Genomic DNA, 21,411 nt, shown 5'->3' on the forward strand with positions numbered 1-21,411 from the left:
TTTAATGAAGAAATGTACATGTACATATAAATGAATAATGAAGTTTCTTTCACTTAACTTGTAAACTTTCTTAAACTTTTAAATTTACATATATTCAACTTCTCTGCCACCCAATCCTGTAGGACAGAGGTCCCCAACCCTTTTTGCACCAGGGACCGGCTTTAAGCGATCAAGAGAGGAATGGGTGAATGAATGGACGGAGGGTGGGAAGGAAGGAAGGAAAGAGGGAAGGGACAGGAACAGAGGAAGGAAGCAAGGAAACTTATGAAAGGGGAGAGTAAGAGAGGAATGAGTGAAGGGAGGGAGGGAGGGAGGGAAGAAGGTGGGAAGGAGAAAGAAAAGAAGAAATAGAGGAAGGGAAGGTAAAAGAGAGAAAGAAAAAGAGCAAGAAAGAAAGAAAGAAAGAAAGAAAGAAAGAGAAAGAAAGGGGGAAGGGACAGGAACAGAGGAAGGAAGCAAGGAAACTTATGAAAGGGGAGAGTAAGAGAGGAATGAGTGAAGGGAGGGAGGGAGGGAAGAAGGTGGGAAGGAGAAAGAAAAGAAGAAATAGAGGAAGGGAAGGTAAAAGAGAGAAAGAAAAAGAGCAAGAAAGAAAGCTGCAAGCACCCCCCCGAGCCCCCCAGGCCGGCTGCAACCTTTTAAAACACGTGCGCCGCTTCGCAGCTGTTTCCTGAAGCCGAACGCGGAAGTTAGCGTTTGGCTTCAGGAGACAGCTCCTTGGCGCTTGTATCTCGAATTTGGGCTTGTAAGTAGAACAAAAATATCTCTCCCCTCCCAGCTCTTATCTCGAGTTGCTCTTAAGTAGAGCAGCTCTTATGTCGGGGTTCCACTGTAGTTCTATTAAATACTAGTAATGTTTCTAGAGCCTTGCAGTATACAGTACTGTATATGTGCACCTTTATTAACAGAAATATTTTGAACTTTATCATTGTCAAAAAATAGCACAATGATTTAGATTTTTTAGTGTCCCAATTAACAGAAGGAAAATCCTGGTTAAGATAACATTTTCTCATTTAAAATTAGCTCCCTTTGTTCCAATATTGAATTTAGGATGAGATTCCTGCCTGTGGCACTTTCACAATATGACTTCATGAACTGTTGGTAGAGTAACAACAAAGGATATTTACTTATATAAGAAGATCCCTGCTGAGTCAAGTCAAAAACCTAAGTTCAACATTCCAGATGTGTTCAGAAAACATATAGGCAGGATTTTCTTTGTTGCCGAGAGGAAGGGATCTTGTATTTCCAAACATTAATGATCCTATTGACATTAAGACCTGTTGATTGCTGTATCTTATTACAGTTCAGATTACTATAACCTTTATTTGAGTAGCATTTGGGTTAATTTGTTAGACATAGCTATCATCATCATCATCATCATCATCATTTTAGCTATTGTCTAGCCATTGGAAGATGAAGGCTTCTTCCGCATGTCTCCAACCTATATGGTCTTGAGAATTCTTTTGCCAATTGGATCTGCAATACTTCCTGATGTTGTCAGTCCTTAGTGCTGCAGTGGTTAGAGTGCAGTACTACAAGCTAGTTCTGCTGATCACCCGCTGCCAGCAATTTGGCAGATTGAATCTCAGTAGGCTCAAGGTTGGCTCAGCCTTCCATCCTTCCAAGGTTGGTAAAATGAGGAGCCAGATTGTTGTGGGCAATATGCTCACTCTCTGTAAACCGCTTAGAGAGAGCTGTAAAGCGCACTGTGAAGCAGTATATAAGTCTAAACGGAAAAAAACATCCATCTTGTTTTAGGTCTATTTTGTGGATGCTTTTTATCAAGTGGAATCTATTCTATGACTACTTTAGACCATCTACCATCAGTTCTTCTTGCTATGTGACCAGCCCATTTCCATTTCAATTATTTTACTATTTGATTATTTTTCTAATTCATGTTCAGGTCTTTCTATCTTGTTTTGTAAGGCGAGCATGTATTTTTCCATAGGTCTTTGTGTCACTCATCATTTTTGTATCGATTGTGAGATTAGTGTCCATGTTTCAAAGGAATATGTTAAGGGATTAGTAGACACTGATCAAAAACTTTTATCTTCAGGCATAGGGGGAGGTTGTTCTTGAAAATTATACTTAGCTTGCATAATGCCTGCAAACCACATTTAACACACCATGCAATGTGTGTTTACTGTATCACTTTCCACTGAGATCCATTGGCTAAGGTATATGTAGTGGTCTACTATGTCTAATTCTTCTCTAGATATATATTTTTCCTTTCATTAGTGAATTTATTAAACATAACCTGGCTCTTTTTCAGATTTATTTTTAAACTAAATGCTTCTCCTGCTTCGTGCAGCTCTTGTATGGGTCTTATGAGAAGAGAACAACATCATCTGCAAATCTTAACTGATTTAAATAGGCACCATTTATTTTTATTCCATCTTTTGTCCAGTCCAGTTTGCAAAATAATTCTTCAGGGTAGCCTGAGAAAAAGGTAGGTAATGTTGTATCACCTTGTCATACATCTCGTACTATGTTGATTTCCACTTTAACCATTAAGGCAAATTGTCGCCATTGTTTTTTCATATATTGATTGTACTAAGTTTATGTAAGCAGTGTCTATGCTTTTATTGAGCAATGCATTAATTATTGCTTAGCAGAGTACTGAATCAAATGCCTTTTCATAGCGGCATGGTGTACTGGTACTTGTTATGCCTTTAAATGATTTGCTGAACAACCTGGATGTGGTCCGTTTAACCTGGATGTGGCTATAGCCACTTCTGAGCTGTGCTTGCTCCTTTGGCTATGCATCATTTAATATTCTTTGTTCTGCCGGACTCTATGGTATGAGTCTCCCAAAAATTCAAGGGTATAAATTTCAGACACACACACACTTGAAAGTTCAAAAGCAATGTTCTTTGTCACAAAAATTCAAAAGAAACAAAGCACCCTTTTTGTATTGCAAAGAGCACTCGTCCCAAAACAACCTGGTAGTCTGTACAATCCCCTTAATCAGTCCTTAAGTACTTAGCTAGCAGCTGTGAAGGAATGTCACAGCCCTCCTTCTTCCACGAAGTGAGACCCCCACACTTTGCTCTGCTTTGGTTTCAAAGTCGTGAAAAATCAACAAATAAAATCTGGAAACAGCGAGGCACAGTCCTGAAGAAACAACGATCAGATAATCTTCCACAAAGGCCAAGCCAGCACGCTGCTATTTATATCAGCAGCTCTAATTACTGGAGCCCCACCCAAACATAGGTGGCCTCTCTTATCTCCTGTAATATTTCTTCAATTGGTCTCTTCGATGCATAATTCTGCACATGCGTGGGTCTAACACTTCCTCATCCGAATCGACCGAAGATAATGGAGATTGGCTTCCTGGGCTGTGTGCCAAGCCCCACTCTTCCAAGTCTCCCCCACCTTCTTCTTCGTCCAAGGAAACTGCACTACCTGACTCTGTCGGCAATAAAACAGGCCTATGACATGTTGATGTTTCCCCTGCATCCACCTCCACATTCCTTGGGGCAGGAGCTGGGCCAGAGCCAACCACAACAATTCTTAATGTCATTTTTGTCATTATCTTGCTGAAAACCTTGTAGATGACTGAAAGAAGGCTTATTGGGTGATAGTTTTTTTAAATCATCTTGGGTCCCTTTCTAGTGTATAAGGGTTGTTTCAGCATTTTTCCATGTATTGGATATTTTTTCTTCTTTAGATAGACATAGCTATATTTATTTCTTTATAAGCAGACCAACTCCTAAATGATTTTTCTGGGCAATCTAAGCTAAGATACTCAAACATTTTTAATGCCTACAGATTGCACTCCAGAGTGTGAGCATCACTGGGACACTGTAGGCAAAGTGAAGATAAGGAATAATTATTTCCCATGCATTCTGTCAAATTACAGTAGCCACAAATTTTACAGGCTCTCTTGAGAGTCACCCCAAGATTTGAATAGGTCACATGCAACTTAGATCTCATATTGTGCTCCCCCACCTAGGCTATTCCATTGATGGAAATCCAAAAATTTAAATGATTGAAATTCTGTTAGATAACTAAATGATCTGAGTAGCATTAACTAAAACTGAATGTTGGGATTAAACTAAGATTTATCCTGAATTACAGATATTTCCTATTAATAAATGAGGAGCAATTCATCATATTGCTATGCATTTTTAAGTCTAAGTATGCAGTGCTTGAACTTTCTTCCCTGAGATTTTGAACTACTTTCTCTAAAAGTCTGAATGTGTGATTAAATTTGATTAAATCATGCTATATTTATTTTATTTATTTATTTATTCATTTGTCCAATACACAAATACATAGGAAGAAAAATAGACATGTGATAATATAAAAGAGGGTGAAAGTGGGCTTAGAGGAGAGGATATATGAAAGGAAGAGAATATACAGTATACGATAGGTGAAAGAAAGGAAAGACAATTGGACAGGGGATGAAAGGCACACCAGTGCACTTATTTACGCCCCTTACTGGCCTCTTAGGAATCTGGAGAGGTCAATCGTGGAGAGTCTAAGGGAGAAGTGTTGGGGGTTAGGGGTTGACACAATTGAGTCCGGTAATGAGTTCCACGCTTCGATAACTCGATTGTTGAAATCATATGTTTTACAGTCAAGTTTGGTGCGGTTCGTATTAAGTTTGAATTTGTTGCGTGCTCTTGTGTTGTTGCGGTTGAAGCTGAAGTAGTCATTGACTGGTAGGACATTGCAGCATATGATCTTGTGGGCAATACTCAAATCATGTTTTAGGCGCTGTTTTTTAAGAAAGTTGGTATCTTTCTTTTTAAAGATTCTTGTCTTGTATCTCTGGTCAATGTAGCTGGGAATGATAAAACAAAATGTATCTGGGCAGCGGTCATTACTACATATTTTACTAAATTATTTGGAAAGCATCTGTCCTCAAATTTCCATCTCAGAAGTGGACGTAGAAGGAGAAAGAAAAAATCACAGGAAATAGTGGAAAATTTCCCTTGACTTTTAGTCAAATGGTTCCTACTGCTCCTGTTGAATAGCACATTTATTTATTTTAACTGATCCTCTGTGGAAGCTCTGTTTGCTGCTACCTACCCAGCATGATATTCTGGCCATTTCATCCCTCCCTGTCAATTTCTGAATATGTTTTGGCACGATGCCTAACTGGAAAGTTTGACGACTTCAGCAGACATTGTTACAGCAACAGGCATCAGAGTAATTCAGCTACTTAATCACCCATTGCTTCTCATCTGAGTGCTGTTGAAAGGAGAAAACGTTTGCTGGTTGGGCTGGTTTTCCATTCCTGCTCGTTTTAGCTTTCCATTACCAATAAGAGGTTATACAGCGTACATCTCTGCACACTGTACACACTATATGTAAAGGAGGTGTTCAGACTTAATTTATTCCTTACCCTGGATAAAGATTATTGCAGCTGTGTGTTTTGGAAACCTATCAATGAAGGGAGTTCAGCTCATGCAACAAGCTTTGAATAAGGTACTGTATTCTGTATTTCCAGGGTCTGTTTTAATTGCACTTGCATATTAGCAGGAGAACGCCAACATCTGGAACATGTTTCCTCTTAGATGGTACTTTAGTCTTAACTTTGTATTGTACATCAGATGATCAAAACAAGTTATTTTAGATGGAATGCAGAGGTTTGTCCGCCATTGAATAAACTTCTACAACCACTTATCTCCAGTCTGTTTTAAACCGTTGTGTTGCAATAAGACAACCCATTAAAGTGAATGGGTCAGAGAGTCTGTGTTCAGGCTTTTAAGCATGTGTAATATTAAAATTCCCCAGAACAAAGCATAACCCCAAAACAATGTTGAAGAACAATCCCAGCCTAACTGAAAACAGTACACTTATTTTGAAAGCACCAATCATTGCATTCCTTCTTATTTCTCCCCTTTTCAGGATATGATACATATGATATCATTATTATTATTATTATTATTATTATTATTATTATTATTATTAATTAGATTTGTATGCCGCCCCTCTCCGTAGACTCCGTAGACTCGTATGATATGTATCATATATATGTCATATATGATATATATATATATGATATACTGTATGCCTTTTTCAGGATATGATCTAATACATCTCACTCAAGTATATCCTCTATAACCTTCATTGTGTATTATTGTGCATTGGACTAAACAAACAAACAAACAAACAAATGATTAATACCAATTTTATCAGTCCTCCCGATCCTGGAAAAAAGTATGTTTTTGCATAAAATTAATGGCAAAATCAATAATGTAAGACTGAATAGTTTCTACATCTTGCTTGAAAAGCAGGAAAGAACACAGCAATCTGTGAGGGTAATTACCCTAGCTATCTTTGCTAAAAACATAAGCATAACAATAATCTTTTCCTAGGAAGAACTTGTTTAGAAGAGATTTGCAAACTCATTTAGGAACATTATAAGTCAAAATGGGAAGGAAAAGGTGAAGGGATTATCTTTTTCAGCTCTGCTACAAAGTTTCCAATGTAGTCAAAACCATCTGATTTTGCTTGTAATTGTGCTGCAGCTATACCCTTTCCTGGGAATAAGTTTAATTGAAGAATGTTGGTCCCTACAATTCTATGAACCACCAGTATCCACAGAGATCAAAAAAGTCAAGATGACAATTACAACTTTGTAATGAAAGTCCTTTCTGTTGGTGCATGTATTGCAATTGCCATCTTGACACCTGCTGGAGATGTTATAACAGTTGTAAGTGTGAAAAGTGGTCATAAGTCACTTTTCTCAGTGCCTATTCTAGCAAGCTTCCAAGTAGTTCTTTGATTCCATTTAGAATTTCCCCACTATTCTTCACTGCATTTATTCCTTGACCTTTGACAGCAGCCTCAAAGATTGAAGTGAAGATGAAAGCACAACATCTCATTAAGAACCCATCCTTTATCACAATGCTCTCAAGGCCACCAAAAGCAAGACCAAGTTAAACAATGACTCATCTAAGGGGAGCCAGGCCTTTATTGCATCCAGAGACTTATTTGATTCATTATTAGGCTCATAACGAAAATAAGTATAGTCCTCAACTTACAACCACAATTGTGCCCCAAATTTGTTAAGTGAGACATTTGTTAAGTGAGTTTTGCCCCATTTTATGACCTTTCTTGCCTCATTTCTTAAGTAAATCACTGCAGTCGATAAGTTAGTAACCCGATTATTAAGTGAATCTGGCTTCCCCATTGACTTTGCTTGCCCGGCAATTGCAAAAGGGGATCACAAATGAGGACAAATAAAGGGAAATATTTCTTCACCCAGGGTCATTGGTTTATGGAATTCATTTCCAGAAGAGGTCATAGCAGCTCTCAGGCTGGATAGCTTTAAGGCAGGATTAGACAAATTCATGGATGCTAAGTGTATCAGTGGTTATTGAAACGGATGTCCATGTGCCGCCTCTATGTTGGTTGAGGCAGGCAGGATTCCCTTGGGTACCATTTGTTGTGGGGTCAAGGGAAAGGGAGGGTTTTGCCTTCTCTTTCTGCTCAAGATCCCCATGGACTATTGGTGGGCCACTGTGTGAGACAGAATGCTGGACTCGATGGATTTTGGCCCGATTCAACATGGCTCTTCTTATGTTCTTATGTTCACGACCTTGGGATATAGCAACGGTCATAAATCTCAACCAGTTGCCAAGCACCTGAATTTTGATCACAAGATCATGGGGATGTTGCAAAAGTTATAAACTGTGAAAAATGGTCACAAGCCACTGTTCTCAGTGCCCTTGTAACTTTGAACGGTTAATGAAATGAACTGTTGTAAGTCGAGGACTACCAGTATTCTGCACATTCTTTCAGGAATATCTATGGAGATTTCTTCAGGAGTCTTTTCCCCCCCTCTTCTGTTCCTAGAGGCTTCGAGCCAGCACATGGCTCTTCAAGAATACCCCCCTCCCAGTGATGGTCTGTCAAAAATTTTACTGCTACACTGTGGGCGTGGCTTATTTTGTGGGGGTGGCTTGCTGGCCATGTAGGACCAGGTAGGAGTGGCTTCCTGGCCATGTGACTAGGTGGGAATGGCTTGACAATCATGTGACCAGTGGGTGGCTTAAAGGCCATGTGACTGGGTGGGAGTGGCTTACCAACCAAGATAAGTTTTCAAATAAGTGCTTGGACTCTTTTTCAGTTGATTAAGTCACATTATTTGAATAGCCACAAAAAGGACAAATGATAGACAGCATTATTTGTTGAGGAGCACAGTAACATTTTAAGGTCACCCACAAGGTTCAGATAACAGATTAGGCAAGTAGCTCAATTTGCAGCAAACAAATTTAATAAATTATTACTATTACATGTATTACTATTATTATTATTAATTGTTATAAAAGTTCAAGTCTAGATTATGATTAAAATGATTACAGCACTTATGGGTAAAAACATACTATTTAATTATTTCCTATTTTAAAAGTAATTAAGGATCATACTACTAGAGAAGGAAGGACAATAAAAAACTATGAAGTATTCAATAAATAGAAACATAGAAGACTGACCGTAGAAAAAGACCTCATGGTCCATTTAATCTGCCCTTATACTATTACCTGTATTTTATCTTAGGATGATTATATGTTTATCCCAGGCATGATTAAATTCAGTTACTGTGGATTTACCAACCACGTCTGCTCGAAGTTTGTTCCAAGCATCTACTACTCTTTCAGTAAAATAATATTCTCTCACTTTGCTTCTGATCTTTCCCCCAACTAACCTCAGATTGTGGCACCTTGTTCTTCTGTTCACTTTCCTATGAAAAACTTACCTCCTGAACTTAATTTAACCCTTTAACGTATTTAAATGTTTCAATCATGTTCCCCCTTTCCCTTCTGTCCTCTAGACCAGCGTTTCCCAACCGGTGTGCCGCGGCACACTAGTGTGCCGCGAGACACCATCAGGTGTGCCGCGGCGCTCCTAGGTAGCTCCAGCTGGGCGGGGCGCTGCCGGTGCCGGACCGCCGTATCCGGCGTTCTCCTGCTGGGCCCCAAAGAAGGAAGGCGGGAAAAAGGAGGCAGGGGCAGGGAGGTGCGGCAGTAGGAGTAAAGGGAGTCGCGGCTGCCCCTGCCTCCCCACGGTCCCTCCGGCCAAACGTGCCCCTGGCTTCTCCGCCCTGCTCCATTGCCCGCCCGATCCGCCCACTCTCCTCCTCCTCCGCCGCCGCCTCCTGCCTTGGGGCGAGCAATCCGAGAGTCCGGGACTGTGTGGCTTTGCGCCATGAAGAGAAAATGGCCGACTTTTCCCTGCTGCCGTTTTCTCTTCATGGCGCAAAGCCACACAGTCCCGGACTCCCAGATCGCTCGCTTCTCCGGTCAGCAAAGCCATCTGCCCAGGAAAGCGCCGAGCTGGCCGGAGAAGCGAGCGATCTGGGAGTCCGGGACTGTGTGGCTTTGCGCCATGAAGAGAAAACGGCAGCAGGGAAAAATCGGCCGGGCTAACGGGAGGCGGCGCAAGGCTGGGCGCTGGGGACGTCTGGGAGGGCGAGGAGGCTGATGGCTGCTGCGCACTTCACTCTCTCTCCGGCTCTCTCTCACTTTCTTTTTCTCTCTGTTGCTGGCGTGGTGAACGAGAGAGAAAGAGAGAGAGAGAAAAAGGGGAGAGAGAATGAGAGAGAAAGAAAGCAAGAGAAAGAGAGGGAAAGAAAGCAAGAGAGAGAGAGAAAGAAAGGGGGGAAGGAGGGAGAGGGAAAGACATAGAGGGAGGAAAGGAGGGAGAGAGAAAGAGAGCAAAAAAGAGAGGAAGAAAGAAAGAGGGATGGAGAGAAAGAAGGGAAGGAAGAGAGAGAAAGAGGGAGGGAGAAATAGAGTGAAATGGAGGAAGAGATATTTTTTTTGTCCAAACTTTTCTTTAGCGCCCCCCCCCTCCGTTCAGTGTTCCCCAGAATTTTGAAAACATGAATAATGTGCCGCGGCTCAAAAAAGGTTGGGAAACACTGCTCTAGACTACACAGATTGAGTTCATGAAGTCTTTCCCGATAGGTTTTATGCTTAAGACCTTCCACTACTTACCAAATAGTGCATAAACTTACTACACCCACTGCGTCCCCCCCCCCCGGGGGCATCAGCCCAATACTGCCCCTTCCCCTTTCCCCATTCTTTTTTTTCCCCCTCCCACGGCTCTCTCCTTAAGTTTCCCCCACGATCGCGAGTGACGATTTATATCCGCAGCCACGGGCAAGTTTTATCTAGGGCAGTGTTTCCCAATCTTGGCAACTTGAAGATATCTGGACTTCAACTCCCAGAATTCCCCAGCCAGCATTCGCTGGCTGGGGAATTCTGGGAATTGAAGTCCAAATATCTTCAAGTTGTCAAGGTTGGGAAACACTGATCTGGGGCGCCGAGGATAGGAAAACGAGGGAGGAACATAAAAGGAGCCCTTGGAACCATCGTCCTCGCCCCGAGGGCTTCCAGGTGGCCGAGGAGGCGGCGACGGTGGTTAGCTCAGTTCCCTTCAAGGGCTCGGGAGAAGGCAGCCGTTCTAGGGGCGAGATCTCCGTGGAAAGGCGCGTCGGTCGCGCTACGGTCTGGGAGCCCCCTAGAACGCGCCTCCTTTTCTTTCTCCCTTTCGGCCGGCCGTGGCAGGAGAAACGGAAGACGCGTCTTTGGACGCTCCGCGGAAACGGAAGCGCGTCCCGCCGGGGAGATGGCGGCGCTGGTGAAAGTCGCGGTGAGTCCGGTGCGTGACCTGTGTTGCGTGAGCCGCTTTCCTAAAACTAGCCCGACCGCTGCTCCGGAGGAACGGGCGGTGCGGTGTTTGGAGGCTCCCCGCGGGGGAGGGCGGGTTTGCCTGGAGTGCTCTAGTTTGCCTTCGTTGCTCGGGCAAGAGCGAGCCTTGATGTATATGAATGGCAAGCCCACGCCGTAGCAATAGCAGTAGGGAAGCACTTAAGACTTACACGCCTCTTCGTGATGTTTTTGCAGCCTTCTCTAAGCGGTTTGCAGAGTCCGAATGGTTGCAGGGTTGAATTGAATTCAGGGTGGTCAGCTGCAAGTCAGAGTAAAAGAAATAGGCTGCCTGCCCAAGTACGTTCCACATTGAATGTCTATGGAGATTCTCGATCATTTACAGCCCTCTTATTGCACTATAAGATATAATACATTATAGTACACAGAGAATAGGTGGCATTTGGTGGCATTTCTACAATAGAAATTAGAAATGTTCTTTATCTAGAAAGTGTTATAACTATGTTCTCCTGAATGTCTATGGAGATTCTCGGTCATTTACAGCCCTCTTATTGCACTATAAAATACAATACATTAAAGTATGCAGAGAATAGCCAAGTTTGGTGGCATTTCTACAATAGAAATTAGAAATGTTCTTTATCTAGAAAGTGTTATAAATATGTTCCCCTGAATGTCTATGGAGATTCTCGGTCATTTACAGCCCTCTTATTGCATTATAAAATGCACTGCTCAAAAAATAAAGGGAACACTTAAACAGCACGATATAACTCCAAGTCAATCAAACTGTCCACTTAGGAAGCAACGCTGATTGACAATCAATTTCACCTGCTGTTGTGCACATTCAACTTTGTACAGAACAAAGTATTCAATGAGAATATTTCATTCATTCAGATCTAGGATGTGTTATATGAGGGTTCCCTTTGTTTTTTTGAGCAGTATATAATACATTATAGTATACAGAGAATAGCCAAGTTTAGTGGCATTTCTATAATAGAAATTAGAAATGTTATTTATCTACAAAGTGTTATAAGTACGTTCCCCTGAATGTCTATGGAGATTCTCCGTCATTTACAGCCCTCTTATTGCACTATAAAATACAATACATTATAGTATACAGATAATAGTCAGGTTTGGTGGCATTTCTACAATAGAAATTAGAAATGTTCTTTATCTAGAAAATGCTATAAGTACGTCCCCCTGAATGTCTATGGAAATTCTCAGTCATCCAGGGCATGATTGTCCCAAAGGTGCTTTTTCAAGCAGAAACTGGACTTTCCCAGAACTGTGGGGTCTCAGTGGGAGTCTTGTGGCTATGAAATAACCTTTGCAGAAGAGAAGCATAGCAATAGCAATTAGACTTATATACTGCTTCACGGTGCTTTACAGCCCTCTCTAAGCAGTTTACAGGGAGTAAGCATATTGCCCCCAACAATCATACAGGTCCAATCAATCAATCAATCAATCAATCAATAAACAAACAAACACATAAAAAAATCTGGGTCCTCATTTTCCTGATCTTTAAGGATGGAAGGTTGAGTCAACCTTGAGCCTACTGAGATTTGATCTGCCAAACGGCTGGCAGCTGGTGATCAGCAGAACTAGCTTGCAGTACTGTGCTCTACTCCAGTAGTAGTTCATAATAACCTGCATGAGGTTCAGTTAGTAGGCTAAACCCAAAGGGTGTTTTTTTCAAGAGGTAGCTGGACTTTGTTGTTTTTCTTTGAAGACAAAGCTTCTTCACTTCTGACTGGATGGTGGGGAATGGAAGGATTTATACTCCTTGCAGACTGCTGGTCATTTGCATTCTTTTTACAGCTATGGTAAAGACTATCTGGATTGCTAAAAGCATGCAAATGACCAGCTCTCTGCAAAGAGGAATATAAATCATTCCATTCTCCACCATCCACTGAAGAAGCTTCTTGGATGAGAAGCAAAATGTCTTCAAAGAAACCCAAAGGAGTTCAGTTGCCTCTGGAAAAAGCACCTTTGGGACAACCATGACCTGGATGACTGAGAATCTCCATAGACACTTGGTAGGCTAAAAAAATCCATCCCCACACACCTTCTAAAGGCAGAGCTTTTAATTTTTGTCATAAAAATTAAACCACTTATACCTCTGTTGTACTGATGAGCACTGATCATTTTTGCTTGGAAATGTCAATGGAGATGATTAATTCTGCATTCGTTTGGCACTCCCATTACTCTTTTCATGTCTATGCATTCCTGTAACCACTTTTGTGTTGGTTTTCCTGTTCGTTGCTCAATAGTGCCAGCTAAAAAATTATTGTACAATATATATAACACTATTATCAGCAAAAATATGTTACATACACACATAATAGGACTGTCAGCTGGATACCGGTGCTTCGCTTGGCATGGAATAGAATGTTTAAACTTTTAGCCTGCAGGCCAGTTGAGTCATGCACTGGCCATGCCCAATTGCATTTGGAACACAATTCTTTTCAGGTGGGGAGGGAGAGTATAACTTCTTAGCATCAGAGTGTGTTAATAATAATATAAGAAATAACTTACGATCTAAGGGTCATTTCAAAAAATCCTTTCTTAGCAAGCACATAGAAGCCAAGAGGAAAATATATGTAAAGTTTCAAGTTTGTAAGCTTTATGGTTCTGGAGATTTCATGACGATGCATGAGTGGTATTTTGCTTTTATATATATAGATAACAGAATTGGAACGCAGCTTGGAGGTCTTCTAATCCCCTAGTAGGGCAAGAAATCCTATACCATTTCAGACAAGTGGTTGTCCAATCTCTTCTTAAAAACTTCCATTGTTGGAGCATTCACAATTTCTGGAGGCACATGTTCCACAGATTAATTGTTCTAACTGTTAGGAAATTTCTCCTTCGTTCTAGATTGCTTCTTCCTTGGACTTTCTTATAGCAACTATAAACATTAAAAGATTAAAAGAAATATGAACATTTTGCACGGCAGGTATATCACAGTATATGTAATTTAAATATCTATTAGTAAGATGAGTCTTACACAATCTAGAGTAGAGGCAAATAACAATTTTAGTAAACTAAATCACTTAGTTCCAATTATAATTGCTTCAGTTAATTTATTTTGTATCCAAATACTTCTTTATACTTTTTTGAATATTGCAGCAATACTAGAAGTGAGTCTTTTCATATTCAATACTGTAATTGTTTATCTTATCACTGTAATTATAACTATTATTAGCTTTATATTGTGAGATATTCAGACTCAAGCTGTAGCTGGTTGCAATTGATACTGAATCCTTAAGATGCTTTTATATGGAAGTTGTATGTTGTGTGTGGGGTGTTTGTTTTGATTATCACTATCAATGCAATATAGCATTTTAATTATACTAGTATCATACTTCATTTTAATTTTCTCATAATGGAATAGTTTCCCCCCAAGTTAATTGTTTTATTGCACAATAAAATATAATACATTATAGTATATAGATAATAGCCAAGTTTGGTGGCATTTCTACAATAGAATTAGAAATGTTCTTTATCTTGAAAGTGTTATACATCTATTGAAAACCTATTGAATAATTTATAATTTTGTAATATTACTATGCTCTTATAATGAGTGTTCCTTTTAGGGTATAATTTGTTGACAGGATATTCCAGGATGATTTAGGCACATATCAGTACTACAGTAGGATATATCTACAGTATATCTTTACTTAATATAACTGGATATTAGTACAGAATACAGTGATCCCTCGAGTTTCGCGATCTCGATCTTCGCGAAACGCTATATCGCGATTTTTTAAAAAAATTAATTTTAAAAAAAACCCCCACTTCCGGGTTTGGCTTCGGGAGTCAGCTGGGAAGCGGCGCGGCTGTTTTAAAAGGTCGCAGCCGGCCTGGGGGGCTTCCCAGCACCCCCCCCCGAACCCCCAACCCGGGTTCGGGGGGGTGCTGGGAAGCCCCCCAGGCCGGCTGCGACCTTTTAAAACAGCCGCGCCGCTTCCCAGCTGAGTCCTGAAGCCAAACGCCAAAGGCGAACTTCCGCGTTTGGCTTCAGGACTCAGCTGGGAAGCGGCGCGGCTGTTTTAAAAGGTTGCAGCCGGCCTGGGGGGCTTCCCAGCACCCCCCCGAACCCCCAACCTGGGTTCGGGGGGGTGCTGGGACCTTTTAAAACAGCTGCGCCGCTTCCCAGCTGAGTTCCGCGTTTGGCTTCAGGACTCAGCTGGGAAGCGGCGCGGCTGTTTTAAAAGGTCGCAGCCGGCCTAGGGGGCTTCCCAGCACCCCCCCGAGCCCCCAACCTGGGTCTTCCCGGCCACCCACGCAAAGGGGAAACCCCGGCTCCTCGCTGATGCCCGCCGCTCGCCCGCCCACCAGCAAGAGGGGGAAGACCCAGGGAAGGTTCCTTCGGCCGCCCAGCAGCTGATCTGCTCGGTAGCGCAGCAGCAGCGAGGAGCCGAATCGGGGTTTCCCCTTTGCGTGGGCAGCGTGGAACGCAAACTCCACCATCTACGCATGCGCGGCCATAGAAAAAAGGGCGCGCATGCGCAGATGGTGTTTTTACTTCCGCAACCCTACATCGCGAAAAATCGATTATCGCGAGGGGTCTTGGAACGGAACCCTCGCGATAATAGAGGGATCACTGTATATCATTACTGTCACACATCAATGTATCCTACAGTACAGTATTTTATTGAATTCCATTGAAAATATGATTTTTCCCCTGGGATTCATGAAGTGAATGGATACTAAAACGCCACCCAACTAAAAATATTAACCATTCAAATGCGTAATAATTTGTAACTGAAATTAAATACGGTACGTTGAAAATTCATATCTATCTATCTATCTAATCTATCTATCATCTATCCATCCATCCATCCATCCATCCATCCATCCATCCAACCAACCAACCAACCAACCAACCAACCAACCAACCAACCAACCAACCAACCAACCAACCAACTACTGGATTTATATGCCGCCCCTTTCCGTGGACTCCGGGCAGCTTACAACATATAAAGGAAACAATATAACCTCCTAATCCAATTAATTTAAACTAGTCAATCTAAAAACCCCAATAACATTAAAAGTGAATCATTCCCATTCACACAACAAGCATACATTACATTCGTCGGCCAGGGGGCTAGGGTCTAATGGCCACAAGCAGCATAAATGAATCTTCGGACTCTTGGAGAAGGCGAGGAGGGTGGGAGTAGTGCAAATCTCTGGGGGGAGCTGATTTCAGAGGGCTCTAGCCCCCACAGAAAAGGCTCTTCCCCTAGGCCCCGCCAAGCAACATTGTCTAGTTGACGGGACCTAGAGAAGCTCAATTCTGTGCTAACTGGTTGCTGAGACTCATGCGGCACGAGGCGGTCCCGCAAGTAATCTGGTCCGATGCCATGTAGGGCTTTATAGGTCATAACCAATACTTTGAATTGCATCTGGAAACCAATCGGCAGCCAATACATGGTTGCATATGGTTGAAGTATACTCAGGAAATTCAAAATCTTAAGAAGACTAGTACATTTATATTTTATATTAAGCTATGCACTACGTTGAATTTAAACGTTCCAAATGAGTGACCATTGATATACATTCTCTTTTATTTTCTTTTTCTAGATACACTGTACTAGAGAACCTCATTGGATTGTATTATGCAACAGATTGATACAAACAACATTAGCTCAAAAGCAGTGTGGCAGGTTGCTACATGCTTCTCTCCAGGTAGGAATTCAACCATAATGGGGCAGAAATCTCCATGGAAATTGCTGGATAAAATATTTTTACAGGTATAGCTGAAAGAATGAGAAATTGATCAATGCACTGTATTGTGTGGGAATTTTGTGGAAGTGCTTTCTGTAGCTTCAGTTTGCTGAATAATTTGAACATGATGTGATTTACTATATTTCTCTTTATCGTTCGTGAAGAACAGTTTTATCTGCTGTGCTATGCAGAATATTGTTCTTTGTTATAAGCTAAACAACTGCACCTTGTGACAGTATTGCATCAAACAAAATAAGTATGCATTACAGGCAGGGGTGGGCTACTGCCCAGACAGGTGCGGGGGGGAATGCCCCGGGGTAGCAAAAATGGAGCTCTACCCCAGTACAGTGATCCCCCGATCATTGCGAGGGTTCCGTTCCAGGACCCCTAGCAATGATCGGGTTTTCGCGAAGTAGCGCCGCGGAAGTAAAAACACCATCTGCGCATGCGCAGATGGTGTTTTTACTTCCGCAGCGCTAGCGAGGAGCCGAAGATTGGGGTTCCTGGGAAGGGGACTCAGTTGCGAAGCCGCGCGGCTGTTTTAAAACGTCGCCGCCGGCATGGGGGGCTTGCCAGCACCCCCAGGACCCCCAACCCGGGTTTGGGGGGCTGCTAGGAAGCCCCCCATGCCGGCGGCGACGTTTTAAAACAGCCGCCCGGCTTCCCAATGAGTCCCGAAGACAAACGTCAAAGGCGAAAGATGTTGAAAGAAAATACAGGGCATCCTGCATAAGCCACGCCCACAGTGTGGTAGTGAAACTTTTGGTAGGCCTTCACTGAACTTACAGGGGTTAGAAAAGGATAGGTTAGGGTATTAATATGAATTAAGAAGATGAAATATAGGTGTTAGAGAGGCCTGAATTTTTTAAAAAATGAGAATTATAGTTGATTGGAGGTGGAGGTACCAAGATAAAAGGTAATGTTTCTGTGAGCCTATAATGCTTTGGACAAGACTGAGGGGTTTCTTTCTTTTTCAATATTTATATATATATGTGTGTGTGTGTAGTTTTCATTTGAACAAATCAATGGTGGCTCACTTGCATAGATTTGAAGGCTTCATAGACCTTCCTGGTTTCAACTTTTATTGGTTGACTCCAGTATGCAACTTTCAGGCTTATGTTATCTCTTAAGCCAGCAATGTTTCTCCTCTGCATTATTTTCTGCATTCTTATGTCCTTTCTTTTTGTTCTTTTATCAGAGACACAACAATGGCCAGTTTCCATTAACCAAAGTTTGCTGTAATTTAATACAAAGTATCAGGACCATAAAACAACCAAACAGAACATTTCATCACACAAAGGTCAGGAGAAAGCAACTTTTTCTATTACAATTATGCTGTTCAAATATATGGGCTACGATTATGGTCTTACTGGACCTGGATATTTCTGGGTTTGTGTAGGAGGAGTATGCCTAATTTTAGGGGCTGCCTTTATAACATTATGTTTTTCAAAGGGGTTTCCCTGTTTGTTGGATCTTCATAAGAAAACTGTAATCTGAGACCTCTTCATGCAGTATTTCTGATTTTTGTTGAGCAGTGCTTGCTCATTCTAGAGGCATCGGCATCTATGGACTACTGTAACAACGAAAAACAGTATTACAGTAATCCCTCATTTTTCACGGCGGATGCGTTCCAAGACCACCCGGGAAAAACGAATTTCCATGAAGTAGAGGAAATATATTTTTTTAATGTATTTAACAAGTATTTGGACTTTTAAAACCCACCCTTTGCATTAAACAGTCATTCTACAATGTTTCTCAGCTGGAACTAGATGTGATACCGTACCAGTTTCTTTAATAGGGTACAGTAGTACTTTAATACTTTAATACAGTAGTACGGAAGGATTTTATGAATTTTAATGCATTTTAAGTTTTCAATGGATTTAATGGATTTAAGCCACCTTTGAAAACCTGTGAAATAGTGAATCCGTAAAAGATGAACCGCGAAGTAGCGAGGGATTACTGTATAGGCAGAGTCAGGGGTTTTGAGGGGCATCTGCAGAGAGACATAGTGAGTGGTGGAAATTGTGTTGTGACACAAGCCTTGTGTTGTATTTGTTATGTGTGTTATGATGTCACGCAAATTCACAAAAGGGGAGCGTTTCATTATTCAGAAAATACCTTCTTGATCATTCTGATGAAAGCAGCAAGAGCCTAAATTTTATAACTTTTTGCTTTTATTATAGGTTATTAGAAGTTCAGTTCCAGCATCTGAAGAGAAAGTAGGCACTTTCACAAAGATAATAGAAGCAATGGGATTTACAGGGCCACTAAAATATAAAAAATGGGTAAATATTTTTCTTCTTACGTTTGATCCTCTTCTTCATAAACTTGTTACCTGTATTCTGTGTACATTTTGCTTGAACACCAAATTCCTATCCAGAGAAGTGATGACTGTATTCTACAGAATATACAGATAATTCATGCTTATTCAGAAGCATTGAACTATCCTTAGCATACTTTTGAGATAAGATTTTTATAGGACTGCAGCTATTATACTTGAAGATCAAAATGCTAATTTTTGCTGAATATTTTCTGCATGTTTAATTGTGACACAACATGCTATGGATTGACTTAACGTTTTTCTTCTTTTCTGACCTTTGAGTGCTCTTTGAGTAGCTTTTAATCATGTTCATGATAGCAGTGCAGAATACATTATAAATGCGACATAATTGTTTTGGATTTGAAATGGGCTGTTTCAACTCTCTTTTGCAACTCAGCAACTTACTCTATAAATAAATTTATTTTTTAAAAGGAAAGACTCGATGTAAAATAAAGAACATTCCAAATTTATTTTTTTTAAATAATGAAATGCTCAACCAACTCTCCAAAAAGCATTGTAAAGAAGTGGTGTCCTTATGACTAAGATCTATTCAATTGTTTATTTATTGAAGAAGTTAAAAAGAGGACTTGACTAATTAATGAATAAAGTTAAACTCAAATACAATGGTAATAAGATAACATTTATTGACATAATGTTTTGCTAGAGATTTCCCCAGATATATTTTAAATACCCTTTTTAAGTAACACCATTCATATTTTTTAAATCTAAAAGTTATTTTTTAAATTTTTATGTACTGATGTGTTGATACTATATAATATCTCCAATTTACCTAGCAATATCTGTAATCATAGATATAATACTGAATATTGTTACATGAAATTATATACCGGTAACTAGTTGAATATATTGCGATGCAATAATCCTTTTATTTGGGTTTTTATTTTGCATGCTGCTCTTCTGCTGTTTGTGAGATGGGCAGATATATAAATTAGTTTAATAAATAAATAATGCATATTTAGCTAATAACAAATGATATATCAATGTGAATATTTCAAAATATAGAGGAAGATTTGTATTTTTGCAGAAGTTTCTTTAGTGAAAAATAGAAATGATATAACATTGTATTGAGCATACCATTGTATTGTCTTTTCAGAAAATTAGAATAGCAGCACTACGCATGTATACATGTTGCGTGGAGAAAATAGACTATGAGGAATTCTTTAACAGTAAGTTCTCCATCCTCCTCTCCTCTCCCCTTGCTATCCTGTTATGGTGAGAGAAATAGGACAACTTACAAAACTCAGATCTTGCCATTTGCTTCCTCTGAGTCATATAGCCACATAATGCATACAGAAAAGAAGATGAAGGAAATTATTTATTAATTGACAATTTATTTAAACAATATATATATATGAAAAAAGTAACTGCCATTACAACTGATCACTGATTTCCTTGCTCACTGAGGCTAACGAATTTTATTCTAAGGCATAAATTTTTGTGAGATGCTGTTCACTTTATCAGATACAGAGAGAAGCTTATGAGAAAGGGAAAGGGAGGGGAAGATAGGTTGGTTTTGCAGATGAAGATTTCATGGAAGACCAGTTACAGGTTACATAACTTGTATATGTATAGGTTACGTATTTCTGAATTGTAATGTGTTAAAATCTATTATGATTATTTATACCCTTATTATTTTCACTCATCTCCAATCTTGAAATGAGAGATAAATAGGATTTCTGTTATGTCTGTTACCACAGAACCGTAGGTAGTTTTCATAGTTAGTGAAGAACTATCCCTCTATTCCTACTCAAATTACTTGGTCTTCAGCAGGAAAAGCAAGAAGGATGTGGGACCATGACAGACAGACAAGGGCTAAAGGGAGGTGTCAGACTGTTAGCTTTCTGTTTCTGTAAAAACCATTGCCAGACATTTAAGGGAAGTCCCAAAACAGTGCTGTCTGGTTTGGGAAGGGGAGCACCATCCCAGACCAGGTTCTCTTATCCCCGCAGGAGACCCACAAGACATCTATAATTAATAGAATTGTAACATTCAAAGTGATGCTTCGCAGTGTGGCCCCCCCCCCCAAATGAAACAACATCATAGCTTAAAAGGAATTATTCATCCCCTGAAGCCGCCCCGAGTTTGCGGAGAGGGGCGGCATATAAATCCAATAAACCTAACCTAACCTGAAGTATTTGGCACAGCTGCTTAAAAAGCTACCCCAGGTCATCTTTGAATTGGTTGTCTTCAACTTCCAGAAATTTGACTTAAAATCTGAATATAAAAATCACTAAAATCCTATGGGATTTAATAACTGAGTGAGATTTCATAAACACAGAAATCAGAATTCATAAAGCCAGAGCACTTAACACCATTGTGATTTTGTCTAGAAAGATTGCTAACTTTGAATTTCTATGTTAAATAATGTCCAATTATAATTTATGGTAAATATGCACAAAAATGTTTTTATACCGTTGCTTAAAATCTATCATGTGGTTTGTCACAAAGTACTAGTTTATCAAAAAGCAAATTGCAGAGTCCAACATATTCCCTACTAACGCAAACATTAAAATACTGATTCACTATGTTAATATACATAGATAGTTTTATCCACCAGCACCAAAGCTCTGATCTCCAGCTTCTCTTAAGTTTATAGGCTTATTTGTCAATCTAGCACTGGGGAAAAATTACCTTAGGCATGCACATGTATATGTGCAGGCTGCTTCCTTCTTCTATGTATAGAATAGATGTGTGCGCAAGCCAATTCATGTATGTTTT

The 21,411-nt window shown here is 40.4% G+C and overlaps 1 protein-coding gene across 3 annotated transcripts in view; it reads left to right on the forward strand.

The window, feature by feature from the left end:
- Positions 1 to 10,340: 10,340 nt before the first annotated feature.
- UQCC1 (ubiquinol-cytochrome c reductase complex assembly factor 1) overlaps positions 10,341 to 21,411 on the forward strand; it is a 33,494-nt gene continuing 22,423 nt past the window's right edge. The window contains exons 1-5 of one of the 3 annotated variants that reach the window (XM_070748839.1): positions 10,341 to 10,620; positions 16,209 to 16,313; positions 17,551 to 17,652; positions 18,536 to 18,637; positions 19,787 to 19,859. In XM_070748839.1, coding sequence (XP_070604940.1) covers positions 10,588 to 10,620; positions 16,209 to 16,313; positions 17,551 to 17,652; positions 18,536 to 18,637; positions 19,787 to 19,859 — 415 coding nt within the window. In that variant the 5' untranslated portion in view covers positions 10,341 to 10,587. Of the gene's footprint in view, positions 10,621 to 12,567; positions 12,662 to 16,208; positions 16,314 to 17,550; positions 17,653 to 18,535; positions 18,638 to 19,786; positions 19,860 to 21,411 lie in introns of those variants that run through there. The other 2 variants (XM_070748838.1, XM_070748837.1) reach the window with 2 other exon arrangements.

Source organism: Erythrolamprus reginae, chromosome 3 (genome assembly GCF_031021105.1).
Source record: "Erythrolamprus reginae isolate rEryReg1 chromosome 3, rEryReg1.hap1, whole genome shotgun sequence".
NCBI classification, from domain to species: domain Eukaryota; kingdom Metazoa; phylum Chordata; class Lepidosauria; order Squamata; family Dipsadidae; genus Erythrolamprus; species Erythrolamprus reginae.